The sequence below is a fragment of the Dermochelys coriacea genome, chromosome 26 (assembly GCF_009764565.3).
Source record: "Dermochelys coriacea isolate rDerCor1 chromosome 26, rDerCor1.pri.v4, whole genome shotgun sequence".
In the NCBI taxonomy this organism is placed as follows: Eukaryota; Metazoa; Chordata; order Testudines; family Dermochelyidae; genus Dermochelys; species Dermochelys coriacea.
This window is the reverse complement of record NC_050093.1, coordinates 14,794,867-14,814,585: the sequence shown is the minus strand read 5'-3', so window position 1 is coordinate 14,814,585 and position 19,719 is coordinate 14,794,867. Positions and strand designations below refer to the sequence as shown.

The 19,719-nt window shown below is 50.2% G+C and overlaps 1 protein-coding gene and 1 long non-coding RNA gene across 13 annotated transcripts in view; one reads left to right on the top strand and one right to left on the bottom strand.

Annotated features, from left to right (window-relative positions):
• KANSL3 (KAT8 regulatory NSL complex subunit 3) overlaps positions 1–19,719 on the top strand; it is a 142,936-nt gene that overhangs the window by 55,569 nt on the left and 67,648 nt on the right. For 6 of the 12 annotated variants that reach the window (XM_038384766.2, XM_043503174.1, XM_038384754.2 and 3 more), the window contains one exon: positions 933–1,638. The exons of 3 other annotated variants lie outside the window; for them this stretch is intronic. In XM_038384766.2, the coding sequence (XP_038240694.1) occupies positions 933–935 (3 nt within the window). In that variant the 3' untranslated portion in view covers positions 936–1,638. Of the gene's footprint in view, positions 1–932; positions 1,639–13,081; positions 14,904–19,719 lie in introns of those variants that run through there. 3 more of the 12 variants (XM_043503171.1, XM_038384760.2, XM_043503173.1) reach the window with 3 other exon arrangements.
• The window catches only part of LOC122457570, a 31,598-nt gene continuing 14,030 nt past the window's right edge, over positions 2,152–19,719 (bottom strand). The window contains exon 3 of the long non-coding RNA XR_006277178.1: positions 2,152–5,570. This is a non-coding gene — a long non-coding RNA (uncharacterized LOC122457570). The remainder of the gene's footprint in view (positions 5,571–19,719) is intronic.

Here is a 19,719-nt window from a genome sequence, read left to right as displayed (position 1 = left end):
CGGTTTGCCAGAAGCTGGGAATGGGCGACAGGGGATGGATCACTTGACGATTCCCTGTTCTGTTCATTCCCTCTGGGGCACCTGGCACTGGCCAGTGTCGGAAGACAGGACACTGGGCTAGAAGGACCTTTGGTCTGACCCAGTCAGGCCGCTCTTATGTTCTGATCAGCCTGCCGGAAAGAGACAGTGCAGGACAAGCTGTGAGTTAAGGATGAGAGCTGTTGTCGTGGTGGCAATTCTGACTCTGGAGCGCTACCCCCGTCAGAGAAACAGCACCATCACACCAGGGCAAGGCAGGCGAACGTTCATGCCAGTGTTGGGTATCGGTCACAGCTGTTGTCCACTAGCAATGTGATTTCCATCTTCCGGATGGAGGGCTGTGCACTGGTACCCCCGGTTGCATAGTGCATGTTGCTGTGGGGGTTCCCAGGAGCTCAGGGAGCAGCGCAACCACCAGGAGAGCACGGATTTCATGGCTGGAGCTTAGCCTGGCCCAGACAAGAGGTGTTGTATGTGGGCTGGAAGGCGCTAGTGTAGGCCAGGAGTGTACCTGCCCCCTTTATTGCGGGAGACCTATCCTCCTCTTATCCAAGAGGGTTGCAATTTGAGGATTACTTTGGATCCTTGACTGCTTCTGGGTTTGCAGCTGGCATAGGTGGTCCCTGGTCTGGCACTCAGGACGTAGTATTCGTGGGCTGTGCCAAGCGCCTGTCCCCGGGGGCCGCAACACGCCAGGGCGCTTGCTGTTGTAGGGGTATATTCTGGCTCTGGGGATGACCTAGGCACATACCGTGGTTTACAAAGTAACTTGCCCACAGCAATGTACAGCTTACACCCTGGTAACTCTGCCCGAGCTGCTGCGGGCTTGGCCTGTAGAGACGGTGGAAAGCAGAGGGGAACACTAAGCTGTCTTTGTCCCTCTGTCTCCGCAGTGACCACCACCAGCCCCATGAAAACCCTATATGTCATGTCAGACGCCAAGCTGTCTGCGCTCACCAAATCTGTGATGGCTGAGGCTGTCTGCGCCCCCCTGAAACCTGTGGGGATCCAGACGCCCTCCTCGTCTGCCTGCTTGTCGTCCTCCTCCAGCTCGGCCCCCACTGCCGTGACCTTCACTTCTGCGACACCGGCTAGCCCCCACTGCAGCCTGGTGCATTCCAAAGTGGGGCCCATCCTGCAGAACACTACCAAGACTGTCATCCTGACCTCCACGCTGGCGGCGAGGGGCGACGGGCCTCTGGGGCGCAGGGCGGAGAAGGTCAACCACACCCTCGGGGCAGTGGAGACCCTGGGGAAGGTGCCCTCTGTGGTGGACAATGGGAGCACCATCATCCACACCAGGGAGACTCTGGCTAATAGACATTTGCTGCCACAGGGCATGCTGCCAGCTGGGGCTGGCACCACACTTATAACGCTGGGCAGCAGCCTGGCCAGCCCATCCATCCTCGCAACAGCGGGGCCCACGATCAGCCAGAAGCCATAGTGAATTGAGCACCGCTTTGCCACGAATTTGAGTTTTGCCTTCAGTATGAACTAGCGCTGTTGGCTGCGGGAGTGCAGCACCCGTGCTGGGCCCAAATGGACATTTCTTTTGGTTTGGGGTTTTCTCTTGCTGTTTAATAAAACTATTTTTTTTCAGTCGTGTGATCTCTTCATTGTAGCGTTTCTCCTTTGATCACTGCCTGCATTGTAGCCCGAAGAGGAGGAGGAGGGATGTAGATTCTCAGTGTGGAATGGAAATCAAAATGCAATTATGCTTTGCGTCTTTATAGTATCTTTCAGTGAAGGATTTCAGAGCTTTGCAAACAAATGAGCCCTCCAGCACCCTATGAGTGAAGTAAATGCTATCCCCTTCTTCTTTGGGGAGCTGCAGCTGTGTTCCACACAGGCATGTGTGCACCCAGTGCATTGGAGCTGGAGAATTTTGCCTAGCAGTACCTGTCAGGCCGGCACTTGTGCCTTGGAGCTGTATCCCCTCCCCTGGCTATTTGAGGCAGTCTTACCCAGCCCCCCTCAGTTCCTTCTCACCATGCATGGCTGGAGTCAGAGCTCTGTGTGGTTATCACCTCTCCTTCTCTGTCTGTTTTCCTGTTTGTGTGTGTAGCTTTTAGATAGTTAGCCCTACCCTAGATAGTGTGTGTTAAGCTCATTAGTTGGGATACTTATTGCTCTGTGTGATGTCCTCACCACGGTTCAAGCACTGCCATTGAGTGTGCGGAGCGATTGCTAATAGTGATCCTTGCATGAGGTGCAGGCTGTGTTTAGGCAAGGAGTGTTCTGGTACTCCTGTATACTTTCCTTCCGATTCCGATCATCCCTTAGGTCATTCTCAGACTGAAATTGGACTGTGCCAAGGTCATCTTCCTTGCTCCACCATGGCCGAGGCTATGTTGCTTCTCCGACCTTCTTGTGTTTTCAGCCTCCCATGTCCCGTCCTCTTCATCCCGACCTTCTGACTCAGCATCATGGTCAGATTTTGCATCCCAGGATCAGCTCTCTGCAGCTCGCCGTGTGGCTGCTCTGTGGTTAAATGAGGAGGAAGAGCAATGTTCAGAGGCAGGTTCTACTCAACAGCAGGAAAACCTGTTTGGCCAATGGAAGCATTTTTTCATATGGTTGTTGGTCCACAGAGTTCCACCAAAGCTGGCTGATATCCAGGACATCTTGATGTACCTGTTACATCTTCAGGCATCGGGTCTGGTATTTAGGTTGTTGAGGGTGCATCTGGTGTCGATTTTGGCACTTCATGCACCCATCGATGGAGATCGGTATTTTCCAAACCATGGTAACAAGGTTCTTCAAAAGAGTCCGTCGCCACGCGCCAGTGCGAGAACCAGTTCCTTTCTGGCCTTAGCGGCTTCGCCTCATCTGGCACCTCCGTTCAACCTTCGGGCATCCTTGTCTTTCTTTTTTGTGTCAAAAAACAGTGATCCTGGTGGCAATCACGTCTGCGAGTGTGTGAGTTGCAGGCTCTGATGGCAGATCCTCCTTACGCGCAATTCTCCAAATACAAAGTGACTGCGGCTGCAAGCGAAGCTTTCATCGAAGCGGTCTCTCCATTACAGTTGAGCCAGGCGATGTACGTCCCTGTGTTCTTTCTTTAAGCCACATTCAGCCCTGAGGCAGTAATGTCTTCACACAGGAGGTGATGCCTGCCCTTTTACCTGGACAGAACCTCATTTGTGCCTTACGCAGCCCAATGAGGGGACAAGCAATCTCTTCACAGACTGTCCCTGGGGGGGATAACTTCCTGTATCAAGACAGCTTACGAAATAGTTCTGTCCCCGCAAAGAGTTTGAGCTCATTCTGCGAGAGCCACAGGCTACGTCAAAGGCGTTTAAGTGACGTTTCAATGTTGGATGTTTGCAGGGCTGCCCCTTCGTTGTTGGTACATACTTTTCTGAACCATTATGGTAGTACTGTAGCATCCAGAGCAGAGGCAGACTTTGGGAAGGTGGACCTGCCATCCTGGTTTGAATAGACTCTGAGCCCCACCTCCTGCAAGTGCTGCTTGAAAGTCACCTACGTGCAATACATGGCTGCATCTACTTGAAGAAGAAAAATGGATTACCTGCTTGTCTTGTCACTGTTGTTCTTCAGGATGTGATGCAGACATGTTTCCACAATCACTTTCCATTCCCTCTGCACTGGAGTTGGGGCAGTGCTGCCTCGTATAGCCAGGGAGGGGGCTATGGCCATGAGGCGTGAACACTGCCCCTCTGCAGGTACGGCAAAGCAAAATTCTCCGGTGCCGGTGCACTGGGTGTGTGCACACCTATGTGGAATCCATGACTGCATTGCATCTCGAAGAACAACCGTTACAATTCAGGTAACTCTTTTTTTCAGATGGGGAAACTGAGGCTTGAGTCAGGACGATCAGCAGCGCCTCACTTACCTGTAGATTAGATAGTTTTCGTGGTAGTAGACTTAGTTATTAGATAGTTTTATCATTATTACCAAGTAATATCACCAAGACAGACTTTATCGCCAAGTCTGTCTCGGTACCGATGGCACCAAGCTCGTCAGAACTTGTGCCGGGAAGCTCCAGTACAGTGAGTTCCCAGAGAGCAGAAGACCCGAAGCAGGCAGGCTTGAAGAGAGCCCACAGGGCAAAGTGAAACCTGCTACTTCGGTACCCACGGAGCTGAAGCGGCACTCAGCACCGAGCAGCACAGTGACACCACCTGCCGCACCTATGCCGCACAGCACAAGACCCTCGGCACCAGCTGCTACTACTCACTCTCCTGCACCACCAGCAACACCGACATTGGTACCGATGCTCACGGGACCGCACCAGTTCCTGAGACATCGAGACCTCCTAATCTCATCGACACCGAACTCTCCGCTCCTCGGTACAGATGGCACTCCATCCTGATCAATACCGAGCTGATTGACTCCACCCAGGTCGGCTCCCCTCCTCTCTAGTGATGATGACGACGAGGATGAAGGGGTGATATATACAATCCATCACTTCTCACCCAAACCGGGACCATCCCATCAGAGTACCACTCATCCATGGAGGCAGGTACCAGATATGGGAACCCATGGGCACCGACCCCTATGTCATTCTCACCAAATTGGCCCTACTGGGACCCATGGGCACTATACAGGGCGAACATCGAAGGCTTCCTAGCCCACAAGATCAAGAGCACCATGGTCTTTATCATCATCTATCCCAGCAACCTCAGAAACATAAGAGGAGGTGACTGAGGAGACAGGAAATCTCCAATCAGGAAGCCTTATCACCAGTGAGCCTGTCATCTTCGTCCTCAGACAAAACTATAATGCCCCCACCCCCACCACAGGGGATGATTTCAAGCAATTCTAGGACCTTCAAAAGGGTGGTAGAGTCCTTCTATCACTAGAAGAGGTACCTGAATCACAACAAACTACTTGACATACTGCAGACATCTACGTCGATGAAGATATCATTCCCAAATGATGCTATTATGGAGCCTGCCAAAACCATCTGGCAGACACCAGCTAGTGCACCCCCATCTTGCAAAAGATCCGACAAAAATACTATGTTCCATCGAAAGGAGTTGTTTTTACTTGCACCCCCCACACACACTCACACCAAACTCGCTTGCAGTGGAAGCTGTTAACAAGAGGAGAAAACAACAACCCCCCATGACAAAGAATGGAAGAGGCTGGACCTCTTCGGCCACAAGGTGTATTCATCCTCAGCACTGCAGTTTCGTAGAGCCAGTTATGAGGCCCTATTGTCCAAATACACATACATCATTTTCTCAAAAATGTCAGAATTTCTTGAGTTTACCCCCCCCCAAAAGAGTAGTTCAATGCTAATATCTGCCGAATGCCATCTCATCATCATGACAGAGCTACAGACTTCATTGACTCTGCAGGCACAGCTTCACGATCTATCACAACATCTGGGGTCATGCACTGTGCATCTTGGCTACTTCTCTCAAGGTTCCCCTGGGAGGTCCAGTCAGCTGCTGAGGATCTGTCCTTTGAAGGTCCAAAGTTATTCGCTGCCAAAATGGATGAGTCTCTCCATACTCTTAGGGACTCAAGGGCAACCTTAAAATCCCTGGGCATCTATACATCTGCAAATAAAAAGAAACAGGGCAGGTATTATACCCAGAGATTCTGATCACCACCATACTCACAATCGCACAGGCAATATGACCAACATCGCAAACAAAGACAAACCAGATGTTGACAAAACCAAAATCAATTGTCAATGTCCCAGCAGTCCACCTTGAAACAACAATTTTGAAGGTGTGGTCAACGGTGCATGAGACCACCACACTCTTTAATGCCGGAAACAGAGACTAATCTCCCAACCATTTGGTGATGGCCTGTCACCATTTAACAGAATCTGGAACACCATCACGACAGACAAATGGGTTTTGGAAATTATCCAAAAGGGCTATTCCATCCCCTTTATCTCCATCCCACCTACCCAACCACCTTCCCTGTCCCTCTTCAGGGACCCCTCTCATGAGCACCTGCTGCAACAGGAAATAAACCACCTCATACAATTAGATGTAGTGGAACCCAACACAGCACAGGGGGAAAAGTTTTTACTTTCATTATTTTCTAACACAGAAAAAGATGAGTGGGTGGAGACCCATTTTGGATCTAAGGAAACTCGACAGGTTTGTTAGAACATGTTTCAAAATGGTGATACTAACCCCTATAATTCCTGCGTTAGAGAAGGGGGACTGGCTATTGGCTCTCGACCTGCAAGACGCATATTTTCATATTACTTACCATCCATCCACACAGAAGGTTCACCCTGGGAAAATGCTTCTAATACAAAGTGCTACCCTTCCATTTGTTGACTGCTCCAAGAGTTTCTCCGACGTTTTAGCAGTGGAGGCAACACACCACCGCAGACATGGAGTCAGGATATTTCCTTATGTGGACAACTGCCTCATAAGGGCACCAACACAACACGAAGCAATAAGTGCCACACAGAACATAACCCTTTTCGTGAACTTAGGGTAACCAATAAACATGTCACCACGCTCGTCAACTTAACTTTGACAGTGACGGACAGTCCACAAATATCTGCCAGAACATGTCTCCAAATACTGAGACATATGGCAGCAACAAGGTTTGTTGCTGAACACGCCAGACTCCACATGAGATGCCTACAGGCCTGGCTTCGAACAGTGTACATACTACATAGGCACAGCTAAGCAGATGCCTCAAGGAAGGTAAAGGACTCACTAAAATGAGAGACGTCTGCACTCATTGGAAAGGTTATGATTTACTGAATGTGATTATCCTGTTTGTATGCATGTATCATTTTGGTATCTGAAGTTAGGAATATTGTCTATGCATCTATTACAAGTGTGTTTACGCCTGGGGAATGCCGATTAGGCAGAATGCACTCAGTCTAAGATGGCTGGCCGGGAAAGGCCATTAGGGAGAACAATAGGTCTTAGAAGAAGCTAATCTCCCAGCCTCCAAGTCATGGCTGCTGTGACGCTATAGGGACATGTGGCCAAGTCACCTGGTGCTGGACTCCATCTTGGACTACCAGAGTTTTTCCACTGACTGGGCATGGGAACCAAGCTGGGAGACAAAGGGTTCCTGCCATATGCTAAAGCTATTTAAGGCAGGGGAGTAACATCATTGTGATTCTTCATTGACTCCCCGCCCAAAGGAGACTCTTGGAAACAAGGACTGACTGGGGGAGAAGGGTTGGACCCAGACTAGAGGGATTTCTAGCCTGAGAAAGGAATACCTGGGGGTTTAAGCTGCAAGCAAGGGCAGCCGGCCTCTTAAGAATCCCTGCAACCAGCTTAAGTCATCATTTGGGGTGACCTGGCAATGTGCCTGGCCCTTTGGGGTTCAGAAGAACATTTTGTAAATGTGAGCAGAGTTTTAAATAACTTCTCACTGTACTGGGTGCTGACTGGGAGCCAGAGAACTGGAATGCAATAAGGGGGCTGTGTGATTTCTTTTTTAGCTTCTTGATTCTCAGTGGGGGGGATCAGGAGGACAGTTTGAGATTGGTTGGGGAGTTTAATTTCAGTACAGGAGCGACCTGTGACCTGCCAATAGTGGGGAAGGGGGGTGGAGTGAGGGCAGCTGGCTTCAGCAGTGTTACTGAGCATGGTCAGTACAAGCCAAGCAGCAAATCTAGGGAGGGGGGACCCTGCCTTCTCCCCCCCCCAGACATACACTAGTTTGGGGAGTATCTGCTCACCCTTTTGCAGCCTGTTCTAACCTTGGCATTCTCAGTGAGGGCTGCCCCAGGTCACACTGGAGGTAAATGGTAAAGGGGATGTAATTCAACATGGTAGATTGTGCCAGACAAACCTGATCTCCTACTTTGAGAAAATATCTGATTTTTAGATAAATGAAGTGCAGTAGATCTAACATACTTGGACTTCAGTAAAGCATTTGACCAGGTACCACATGGGAAATTATTAAATTAGAGAAGCTGGGGATCAGTACAAGAATTATAGGGTGGATAAGGAACTTGCTAGAGGGAAGAATGTCATGGGTTATGCTGAACGGAGATTTATCATGCTGGAGGGAGGTTACTAGTGGAGATCCTCAAGGATTAGTTGTGAGGAGTCTGCTCTGAGCCACAGAGTGTGATGAGTCATCAGAGGTGATTTCCAGAAGGTCTTGTGATAGGCCCCAGGCCATTCTGCCAGGATTGATATGAAGAAGAAGACAGGAAGGTGCATGTTTCACCCCAGTCTAATCCGGTGCCACTCCAGCTGCCCCAAGGCCAGCGGCCATGCACATCGATACAATACAAAGAGTAGTGGTGATGGAACAGCCTTTGCCTGTTTTGGGCTGGTGAGGCCACTTCCCCACCGAATGCACCCTCAAATATAGAGCTGCGGCAGATCCAGGAAATGACCATGGCCAGCTCATTAAAGGGGCCAGATGTAATTACGCAATCAGGTTCCCCAAACAGACCCTCCTCTATTCTGCCAACATGCATTTCACAGCTGTGGACTGTGGCAATCCCCATCTGCAAGTCTTGCTCCATCTCCGCATTCCGGTCATACCTGGGGTGAACTGCACCCGATTTGCACGTGTGGTTTCTGGAGCCTTTAACAATTTTATGGACACTAGGTTCACTAAGGCTAACCGGCTTCTGGTATAAAGAAAGCTCACCCCAGATCTCCTGGAATCAGTCGATGGTGGCGTACTGCCCTCAGGTCACGTCACCCATGAAATTGTGCCCCAAGACCGCCGAGAAACTCTGCAATTGTGACTTAACTCAGCCCATGTCCCAGTCATACTTAGCATCCTCTGGCTCTCGGTCCATGATCCAGCTGTCTCCTGGAAAACGTAAATGGTCCAGATGTAGTCAGCGATGATGTCTAGCTGCATCAGGCACCAAGGAAATGCGGAAGAGCCTGGAGAAGGACGCTGCCTTCTACGTTCAGTCCATACAAGGAGATAATGGCTCACCAATTGCTGCAAAGCATCACGACTTTGTGGATAGGTTTGATCAAAGAAATACTGAAGCCTACTCCTTGCCTCACTCCTGTGACTGCCTGCAGTGGTCCCTCGCTCTCAAGTGAGGAGGGAGGCCACTCCGCCTCGCTGTATCGGGCAACAGCGCTTGGGTCTTGCTGGTGGCTGAGCAGTAAGCAGTACATCGTTCTGTGGTCCCCCAGCAAAGGCCAACAAGTCGTAACAGTCTGAGGCTCTTGCCCTCCCTCGGCAGGAGAAGCACTGGGCAGTTGTTAACCTGCAGCCCCATGGCGGGGCTGGCCATTATTAACCATCTATGGCCCTGTGGGCGGGGCCGAACAGGGAGCAGGCTCTAGCCTAGCCTAAACCTCCTGGGTAAGGCAGCCAGCAAACTCTCCGTCTGGGGCTCTGGCCCTCTGGACAGGACAGAGCAGAGCTGTCTTTAGCCGACAGACTTCTGGCTGAGGCTGACTACAAGTAAACGACTAGGACGCCCCGACCCTCAGACAGGGCACAGCAACGAAAGGTCTGACATCTCAATTCAGGCAGACTGCAGGCAAAGGTAAGCCCCTTGGCCTACAGTGGGGAGGCTGCCACCCCCACTGGGGTGGCAGAGGGTAGGGGATGCAGGCCCACCCGACTCCACCACGTCCCAGCCCAGGACCCTAAGAGTGGCAGAGTGGTCTGCTACTGGGTCAGCGGAGAGGGTCCATCCAAAACACACTGACTCATGCTCCAGCAATGAAACCGGACTACAGTCTGGTTTCCCTGGGCTACTTCCTCCCACAGTCTGGGCGGGGTGGTCTGTAGTCCACAGGTACTCTGGCTTCTCTGAGTACAGAGCAGCAGGCAGTCCTGGCAACACTTCTCCAGGGTCACTCTCCTCCGGGTGCAGGGTTCTGCTCCAGGGTACTGCAGCAGAGAGGAGACGTCTGTCTCCTTCCCCGGTTTCCACGCCACTGAGCTGCAGACCCCTCCCTTTATACTTCCTCTCCCACCCCGGTACTTCCGGTGAGGGGGACGGGATGGGTTCAGCCCCACCCACCAGGGGGTGTGTATTGTCCCTCGCTCTCGAGTCTGGCAGAAGGCCACTCCACCTCACTACACTGCCCCATCAATCTCCGGCCAGGGGTCAAAATTCCATTTGGATGGATTTATCCCTTTTCGGAGCCAGAATTCAAGGCCCTACAGGAAGAACTTGATGAGCATATGGCAGAAAAACTTTATCCATCTGTCTACAGTCCCTGCTGGATCCCTGATTCTGTTCGTCCAAAAAAAATAAATAAATAAAATTTGGCTCTTTGCATCTTTGTGGTGACTATCAACCCTAAACAACATTACTGGCTCTGATCACACTGCCCAATAACCACAGACCCGTTAGTAGCGAAGGAATTCGCTCAGGTTTATTGTCGACGAAGCACGGTGTTGGTGCCTTATACTTGCTACAAGCATACTGAATGCACGTATGCCTGTGATGATGGATGCAGCTCAGTCAGCAGTGGGAGTTTCCACTGTCCCCTAGGCCAGACAAAGACACTCCCTCTGAGACTCCATCTTATACACCGATACAAACAAGTTATGTGTTGCCTCTCTGACGTGGTCAGTTACCACCCTTTACCTTGTACATGTTGGTTTGATCAAAACATCTCCAACCCTCACGCTGTCATCACAACCTCAGCTTTAGCAGGGTTCAGTGTGTTCTCGTTATAAGTATGGATAAGGTGTCTGCAATTGCGGACTTGACAGTGCTAAGAAAAATCCACCACATCCAGAGCTTTCTGGGGTTTGCCAACTTCTACCAGTGGCTCATCAAGGGGTTTTTGAAGCTGGTGACCCCAATTACACAGCTGCTCCAGAAGGACACTGCCTTCGTTTGGACACAGGAAACCCAATCTGCCTTTGATCAACTGAAAGAAGCACTGACATCAGCACACCTGTTAGTTCACCTGGACCTAACTAAGCCCTTCCTTGTCAAAGCAGATGCCTCCAGTTATGTGATCAGAGCCGCGATACCACAACAACTGAGTCCCTGAATCTCCATCCCCGTGCGTTCTGCTCCTGAAAGTTGACACCTGTGAACAAAATTACGAAGTCTGTGACTAGGAACTGCTGGCCATCAAAGTCACCTTTGAGGAACAGCATCATCTCTTGGAAGGCATGTGTTTGCTGGTTCAGGTGTTCATGGATCACAAAAATTTGGGATACTGTGAATGGCAAAGGTTCTCAATCAGTGCCAGATGCATTGGTCCCTTTTTTTCTCCCAATCTGATTTCACCCTGACTTGACACGCTGGTACCCAGAAGGGCAAGTCGTGAGTCATCCCTGTATAGCTCTGAGCCTTCCTATGTCTGATGAGTCATTGCTGAGCCAACAATGTGATAAGTCATCACAGTCTTGTGATATGCCCCATGCCGTTCAGCCAGGGTTCTTCCAACCCCCAAGTGAAGAGCCACCCAGGTGGCCTAGGCTCCTGAAGGAAGCCGTCTCTCCAGCCTGCTCAACATCACTATGTGACTGGGACCATGCCCATTGCCTCGTTCAGACAGATTGTCCGTGCTCCTCCTCCAAACTGCTCCTGCCAGCCCTTGCTCCTGCTCCCGGTCCTGCCCCAGCCTGTGCCCATTTCCACGCTAGCCAGCCCCTGGTCCAGCCTCCATTGACTCCAGCCTCATCCGGCCACCCAGTAGTTCTGATGTCAGTCGTGGAACCAGTCTTATTGGGGAAAGGAGCAGTTGTCGCACACTCAATCTCCCTTGCACAGTCAAACTCCCCTTGCGCATGCACACACACAGGAGCAGCCAGAATCGGGCTGCCTGACCCTGTTTCATACCTCCCCAGGCCTTTGTGCAGGAGTGTCAGATCATGGGGGAGGGTCCTTAATTTTCTCCCGCCCCCAAACCCCATTAAACTCTCTCTACCAGGCGCAGTCCAGGCTGGGATCAGGGTTCTCCTCACCAAAGACCCAGGGGCTGTTCAGCTCCTTACCATGGGTACAGCTCTGACTGAATGGCTTAGCCTGGTGCTGCCCAAAGACCCTGCCAGCCAGGTCCTTGGAGATGCTTTTCGGGTAGGTTTATAAGAAGATGCGATGAAAATCCATATTGATGTGCTGGGGGTGGAAAAATGGATTAAATAAAGCCAGGCAGTCCCCTGTACAGCCCAATAGTCTGAAGGGGCCTGGCGCTGTGCCGCTCAGGCGTTGGCTCACAGCTGTGGAGTTGCTGTCAGTTTCTGCACTCGGGAGCAATGCATCAGAGTCAGGCAGAGAGGGAGGGTCTGGTTTGAACTAGGGAAGGCCAGGAAAAAATCCCTCCCTGCACCTGGAAGTGGGGAATCAGTTACGAGTCCTGAGAGCACAAGCAGCAAAACCAGGTGATTTTTTTCTTGTTGCATAAAGACAATCTCGTCTGTCTCCATTTACCCACCCTGCCATTCATTTAGACCCTGCAAAGTCCACACTAGATTCCCGGGGAGCAAGACGACTAATCCAGTTGTGTTTGAACTCCTGGGAGGGCTGCGGAGCAGGTGGGGGGGCAGGACATCAGCAGAGCTGTTGATGGGGTGAGCCCATGTCATCAGCCCATCTCTGAGCCTGAGGAATCAGCCAACCAGGGCTCGGACAATCCACAGGCGCTGGTCTAACCAGGAGATCCCAAGGCCGGGGATACCGGCTCCCAATAAGAGCAGCCCACTCCAGTCTGCTCAAACTCGCTTCCTTGCCAGGAGTATCCCCCGCCGCTTGGTGGTTCCGACCTGTTCCAACCCCAGCCTGCTCCTGTTCCAGCCTTGTTCCAAGCCTGCTCTTGGGTCCTAATTCCTGCGCTCACTCCTGGATCCAGTCCCTGGCCCAGCCACGAGCCCTGTCTATCCACTTCCCAGTGTCTGCCAGTCTGAGCAGACTCCCTCCTTTCTGGGCCTGGGTCCAGCAGCTGAGCTGGGGACTCCGGGAATGTCCACCACTGAGATGACAGAGTTGGTCCTTTGGGGTCAAGTTGCCCAGTTGCATCTGGAGAATGCTTCTCTCTGCTCACAGATCCCAGCAGCCATGGTAACCCCACGACGGCTGAATGTAACTGTGTAGTCGAGTTCTTGAACCAGGTCCCCTCTTCTGCCCACATGTATGTTGGCATCTATGAACTGTCATCCTCTGCACCTACAGATCTTGCTCCATCTCTGGGTCCCAACTACACCTGAGGTGAATGTGACGGGTTCCCCTTGGAATGGGGATACCACTGAGCCCCTTGACCCACCAGCCTGGGCTCCCTCTCACACTGCTGTGACAAACTGCAAAGCCCTCCAGCCTCCATACAGGTAGGCCACACCCAGCTGCAGTTAGATGCGGGCTCTGTCCAGCCCCTGCAATGAACCAGCAGTGGAAAGGCTACAGCTGAGGCAACTGGTGGAAATGATGGATGGTAGCAGGCTGCCCTCTGGTCCAGCTATCTGTGAACTGTGCCCCTCCACACCTTTTCTTGCGTGAGTCCTCCTTTAGCGCCTTGATCGCCCAGTGCCCCAGTGATTGTTTGGCAAGCTCCTGCTTCTGGTGTACTTTAAAAAATGTTGCTGTTTGGTTTTGTGTCTTTTGCTAGTTACGCTTCAAATTCTTCCTTGGCTTGGATAATTATACATTGACTGGTTAGAGTGTACGTGCCTTTCTATTTTCCTCAGTAGGATTTAACTTCCACTTTTTAAAGGATGCCTTTTTGCCTCTAACCACCTCTTTTACTCTGCTGTTTAGCCAGGGTGGCATTTCTTTTAGTCCTGTTACTTTTTTTTTTGATTATTATTTTGCATGTACATTTAGTTTGAGTCTCTGCTACGGCGTTTTAAAATCTTTCCCCTGCAGCTTGCAGGCATTTCACTCTTGTGACGGTTCCCCATGTTTGGGTAGTTTCCCTTTTTGAAGTTGATTTCTTTGGTATTTTCTGCATTACAAGGATGTTACATTTGATTATATCACAGTCAGTATTACTGAGCGCGTCAGCTATATTTATCACTTGGACCAAATCCAGTGTTTCACGTAGGATTAAATAGAGAATTGATTTCTGCTAGTCCCTTAGCATCAGCAGGCTCTTTCACTGCAGGACCAATTTTCTTGCTTTGTGTATCTTTTCAGTCACGAGAAGTTATTTTGTCCCTCTGGTGTCTGACAGCGCTGCTGGAGACTCCCAGCGTTTCAGTTGCACTCACAGTTTATTTCCTAACATGATTTCAGCAGCATCAGTGCTGGCAGGTGATAGGATAAACTCCCTGCACCTGTTGCATGAGGCTGCCTTGCTGGTCTAGTGGGTTTTGAAGGCACAGTGCAGGAGGCCTGCCAGTCTGTTTCCGAGGCAGAGGTACCTTTACAAGAGCACTTTTCTCTGTTCTGAGGTCAGTTTCCCTCTCTAAAACAACTCCCGCTGTCTCCTGGCATGCGGCTTAAGTGACTGGAACTGGCTGGAGAGCCGGCTTGGTGTCATGCTTTCATTAGCCAGCGCAGCATTACCTAGCACGCACACTGGCTCTGGGAACAAACTGCTGGTACCTGTAGATACATAAATTCCAAGGCCAGAAGGAACCATTGTGATCATCTAATTTGACCCCCTGTTTCACACAGGCCAGAGACCTGCCCACTATAATTCCTAGAGCAGATCTGTTAGAAAACATCCGACCTTGATTTTACGATGGTCAGCGATGGAGAAGCCATCCCAACCCTTGATAAGCTGTTCCAGGGGCTAATTAATCTCACTGTTAAAAATGTACACCTTATTTCTGGCTGTATTTGTCTAGCTTCAACTTCCAGCCATTGGATGGTGTTAGACCTTCCTCTGCTAGACTGAAGAGCCCAGTATCAAATCTTTGTTTCCCACTGTCACGTTATTGACTTGAACTGGGACCATATAGATCATTGTTGCATCCAAGGTCCTGTACTGGCACCAAATCTTATATAAAGGGGGTCAAATAAGGTGTCTAAGACAAGGTTATAGTTTGCTGGTTAGGATTATGCTGTCTATATGTATATCATTTTTATAGTTGAAGTTATGAATATTGGCTCTATACTGTCTGTAGTTCAAACTTGTGCTCTGCTTCTGGGTGACACCCCAGGCAAGTTGGTGTCGGCTCTGCCTAGCCTGCTTGATGGCCCATTAAGGACCATCAGCTACACCACTGACCCATTGAGAGAAGGCAGACATGCCTTGGGACTCAGCAAAGCATGCAGGGACCTGCCTATGGACAGAACTCTGAGGTGTTTCCCGGCCATGGGATGGGCAGCTTGTCCTTGCAACAAAGAAAGACGGACCACATGGCAAGAGAGTGTAAAAAGCTGCTGCAGCTCCTCCATCTGGTCTTCAATCCTGCTTCCTACCTCTGGAGGGAATTTCCTACACTGAAGCTTTGAACCAAGCACTGAAAGACCCATCCTAGCTGTGGATGTTCTCCAGAGACTTGATTTGAACCTGCAGTTTATTCTATCACTGCTGCAAGCCTGAACCAAGAACTTTGCCATCACTGTATGTAATTGATTCCATTTAACCAATTCTAGCTCTCATCTGTATCTTTTTCCTTTTATGAATAAACCGTTAGATTTTAGATTCTAAAGGATTGGCAACAGCGTGATTTGTGGGTAAGATCTGATTTGTGTATTGACCTGGGTCTGGGGCTTGGTTCTTTGGGATCGAGAGAACCTTTTTTCTTTTACTGGGGTATTGGTTTTCATAACCATCTGTCCCCATAACGAGTGGCACTGGTGGTGATACTAGGAAACTGGATTCAGAGTAGCAGCCGTGTTAGTCTGTATTCGCAAAAAGAAAAGGAGTACTTGTGGCACCTTAGAGACTAACAAATTTATTAGAGCATAAGCTTTCGTGAGCTACAGCTCACTTCATCGGATGCATTTGGTGGTTTTTTCCACCAAATGCATCCGATGAAGTGAGCTGTAGCTCACGAAAGCTTATGCTCTAATAAATTTGTTAGTCTCTAAGGTGCCACAAGTACTCCTTTTCTTTTTAGGAAACTGGAGTGTCTAAGGGGATTGCTTGTATGACTTGTGGTTAGCCAATGGGGTAAAACGAAAGTCTTCTCTGTTTAGCTGGTTTGGTTTGCATTGGTGTGCACAGAAACCCCAGCCTTGGGTTGTAACTGCCCTGCTTGAAGCAGTTTGTCCTGAATCAGTACCTCAGTTGGATCCTTCCAGAAACAGCATCGTTACATCCACGTAGGAATTTAAAGACTGGGATCAAGTCACTCCTCAGCCTTCTCTGTTAAGCTAAACAGGCTGGTTCAAGGAGCTCAATCACTAGGTTTTCTAATCCTCTGATTGTGGCTGCAGCTCTTCTCTGAACTTCCCCAGTTTATCAAGATATAAAACCAACCCCCTGTAGCTCTCGTTATCCCGCCCAGCTGGGTTCTTAGCTGTGCCCAGCAGCTCAGTGCACAAGGGAGCTCTTTGTGCCCCCAAATCCCAAGGCCAGTTCAGAGTCAGCCAGGTCTCCAGTGTAGTTTAGAGCAGCCATCGGTAGCAGAGGGCCCTCCGGGCAGCACAAGGGCACTCCGGCCATAGCAGAGCACTAGAAGCGCATTCCCTTAGCCAGTATGAAGCTGCTTGTGCACCAGAGAACCAGGGCAAGGCCGAGGAGCCCTGAGACTCCAGCAGATCCTCTCTTGGCACGAACGGCAACGTGCTGCCATCACTCACATCACTCAACTGCCATGGCAACAGTGGGACAGGAGCCCCGGGAGCCCGTCAGGGCAGACAGGAGTTCCCAGAGCTTGCCCCTGAGTTGAGAAGTGCTGGACTAGCTGCGCCAAGGTGAGATTGCCATTGCTACGGTATTATGAAATCTACAGTGAAACAAATACAACTCCACAGGTGACCAACAGTGATGGTCAGTGGGCTCAGGGGAGGAAGCGGGAGCTCAGCTGGGTTCTGGGCTCAGGCAGGATATATATGGGCCTCGTTCCACGTAGGCCAGACACACCTCAGCTTGAGCCGCTGACGCATCTGCCTCGGAACAAACCAGGGAAGGGAAATAAACACGGAAAGCTAAGCACCCCCACCCGTGGGATTTGCAGAGCAAAGGTTCAGGGTATTTATTGTCCTGACTCCAGCTGAACAGGTACCATCCCCCTGCATCAGAGCAGAGCTGAAGCTGCGTCGATACCCAGAGGAATTGCTCTGTCCAGGTACTCGAATAGCCACCAGCACTGTATCCAGCTGCCTCAGTCAGCGATGGATTTGTCTTGCCAATCCCTCATGCAGCAGGGCAGGGCAGTTAGCTCCATTGTACAGATGAGGCACAGAGAGGCTAAGGGACTTGCCCACGGTCACACAGGCCACCTGTGGCAGAGCTGGGAATTGAGTGCATGTCCCAGGCCAGGCTTTCATCCACTAGCCCATCCTAGCTACCCCAGGGAGATCAGTGAAGGGGAGTGTGACACCCTGGCACCCCCTTATTCACCACTGTCAGGTAACTAGGATATGTTCTGTACAAAGTATGCCTTGTGAGGTATAATTCTAAAAGTCTTGATCTGCTCGACAGTAATATCTCGTTGGATTGTATGTGCTATCATCGTATGTGAAGTTTAGTTATGTATGGGTTAGCAGTGTGCTCTTACTGCCAAGAAGGCTAATCGCATATTGGGCTGTATTAGTAGGAGCATTGCCAGCAGATCGAGGGAAGTGATTATTCCTCTCTATTCACCACTGGTGAGGCCACATCTGGAGTATTGTGTCCAGTTTTGGGCCCCCCATTACAGAAAGGATGTGGACAAATTGGAGAGAGTCCAGCAGAGGGCAATGAAAATGATCAGGGGGCTGGGGCACATGACTTACGAGGAGAGGCTGAGGGAACTGGGGTTATTTAGTCTTCAGAAGAGAAGAATGAGGGGGGATTTGATAGCAGCCTTCAGCTACCCGAAGGGAGGTTCCAAAGAGGATGGAGCTAGACTGTTCTCAGTGGTGGCAGATGACAGAACGAGGAGTAATGGTCTCAAGTTGCAGCGGGGGAGGTGTAGGTTGGATATTAGGAAAAACTATTTCACTAGGAGGGTGGTGAAACATAGGAATGCGTTATCTAGGGACGTGGTGGAATCCCCTTCCTTAGAGGTTTTTAAGGCCCAGCTTGACAAAGCCCTGGTTGGGATGATTTAGTGGGTGTTGGTCCTGCTTTGAGCAGGGGGTTGGACTAGACACCTCCTGAGGTCTCTTCCAACCCTAATATATAAATCTCCCCACTGTATTTTCCACTGAATGCATCCAATGAAGTGAGCTGTAGCTCACGAAAGCTTATGTTGAAATAAATTTTAGTCTCTAAGGTGCCACAAGTCCTCCTGTTCTTTTTTCCTAATATTCTATGATTCTATGACTGAAGAACAGGGGCCCTCGAAAGGTCCAGTGGACATCAACTTGTGCAGACACATTTGGCCCAGTCAAATACAAAATACATTATTTTACTAAAGAATTCGTACTACAAATGGATGCCTCTCGGGGGGTTCTGCCACAGGGGGCAGAGGGTGGAGAACACCCCGTCTTATATCTCAGAAACCCACGGGGACAGAACGATGTCATGACAGAAAAGGCATGGCATGCAGTTAGGTGGGCAGTATCATTACGATACCACTTCCTGGGAGAGCCCTTGCCCTGTCACATACCATGGCTGCAAGTTATGAAAGACAACTCCAGACTTGGACGCAGGTACACCATCTAGCCCTGCAGCTGTTTTCTTTTGTAGTGCAGCAAGGGCCTGGGGCGGGTCATGGAAACACCGAGTGTAGATTCAGCAGATTGCCCTTTGCCACGCTTCGAGGTGTCTATGAGCATGACGGGGTTCAAGGGTGCTCTCTGGCCCAGACCCTAAGGGGTTAACGCAGCAGCTCTTTAACCCTGACCTATTGGAGCAGAGCTGGGGGTGAGCTGGAGCCCTGCCCCCGGGTCTGTATATGGAGTCTGTTGGTTGCTGTTGTCTTTGGTTTGCTGTGGCTGATTTTGTTCTATGTGGACTTGGTTCTCCTAAAGGCGGCCCTGGGAAGGCGCGTTTCTCACCTGGACAAAGCTTAAGTTACTGCTTTGGGCTGGGATTTCCAATGAGCCTAAGGGAATTAGGTACTCCAATCCCACTGAAATCCACTGGGTACATAACTCCCTTAGGCACCTTTGGAAATCCCAGTCTTGAAGCTCAAAGTACGCCCACACCATGCTAGCCTGGCAGACATACCCTTTCCCTCCTCCAAACTCATCCCCTCCTCGGTAGCTGTGTCAGTGTCCTCTCCTCCAAATTCTTCTCCAGCTTGCTAGGACACTGCTTTAACAGGTGAGTGGGATGGGCAGTTTGTTTCCCCACCAAAAAAGGAAGCTGAAAATATTTGACAATTTCCCTGTTGATTTGCTTTGAAATGGCTCTGTTGTTCGATAGCCTGGGCTCGATGTATTGCTTTTTGTCAGTTTAAAAAAAAAAGGGTGGAGGGAGAAAACTTTACAGATAAGTGTTGCAATCTAGGGACATTGATGCCGAATTCAATTATGCCGGTGCCAGAAGCCTAGAGCTTTGTTTTAATGGATAAATCCACACAGAAAAAGTGGGGGCATCTGTACTGTAAATGACCAGCTTGCCTTGCAGATGCTGGTGTAATCACTGCTCAGAGTGGGATGGGGATTAAAAATACAGAAGCAATTTGTGCTGAAGCAAAAATAGCTGGGTTTTCTTTTCGGTTCCAAATGGTTTCAAGATTCCCTCGGAAATGACAGTGATGCGCTAGTCTGAGGGCTGGGTTAATGCTTCTTGCAATGTCAAGTGGGCGGTTTTCATGGAGGGGATG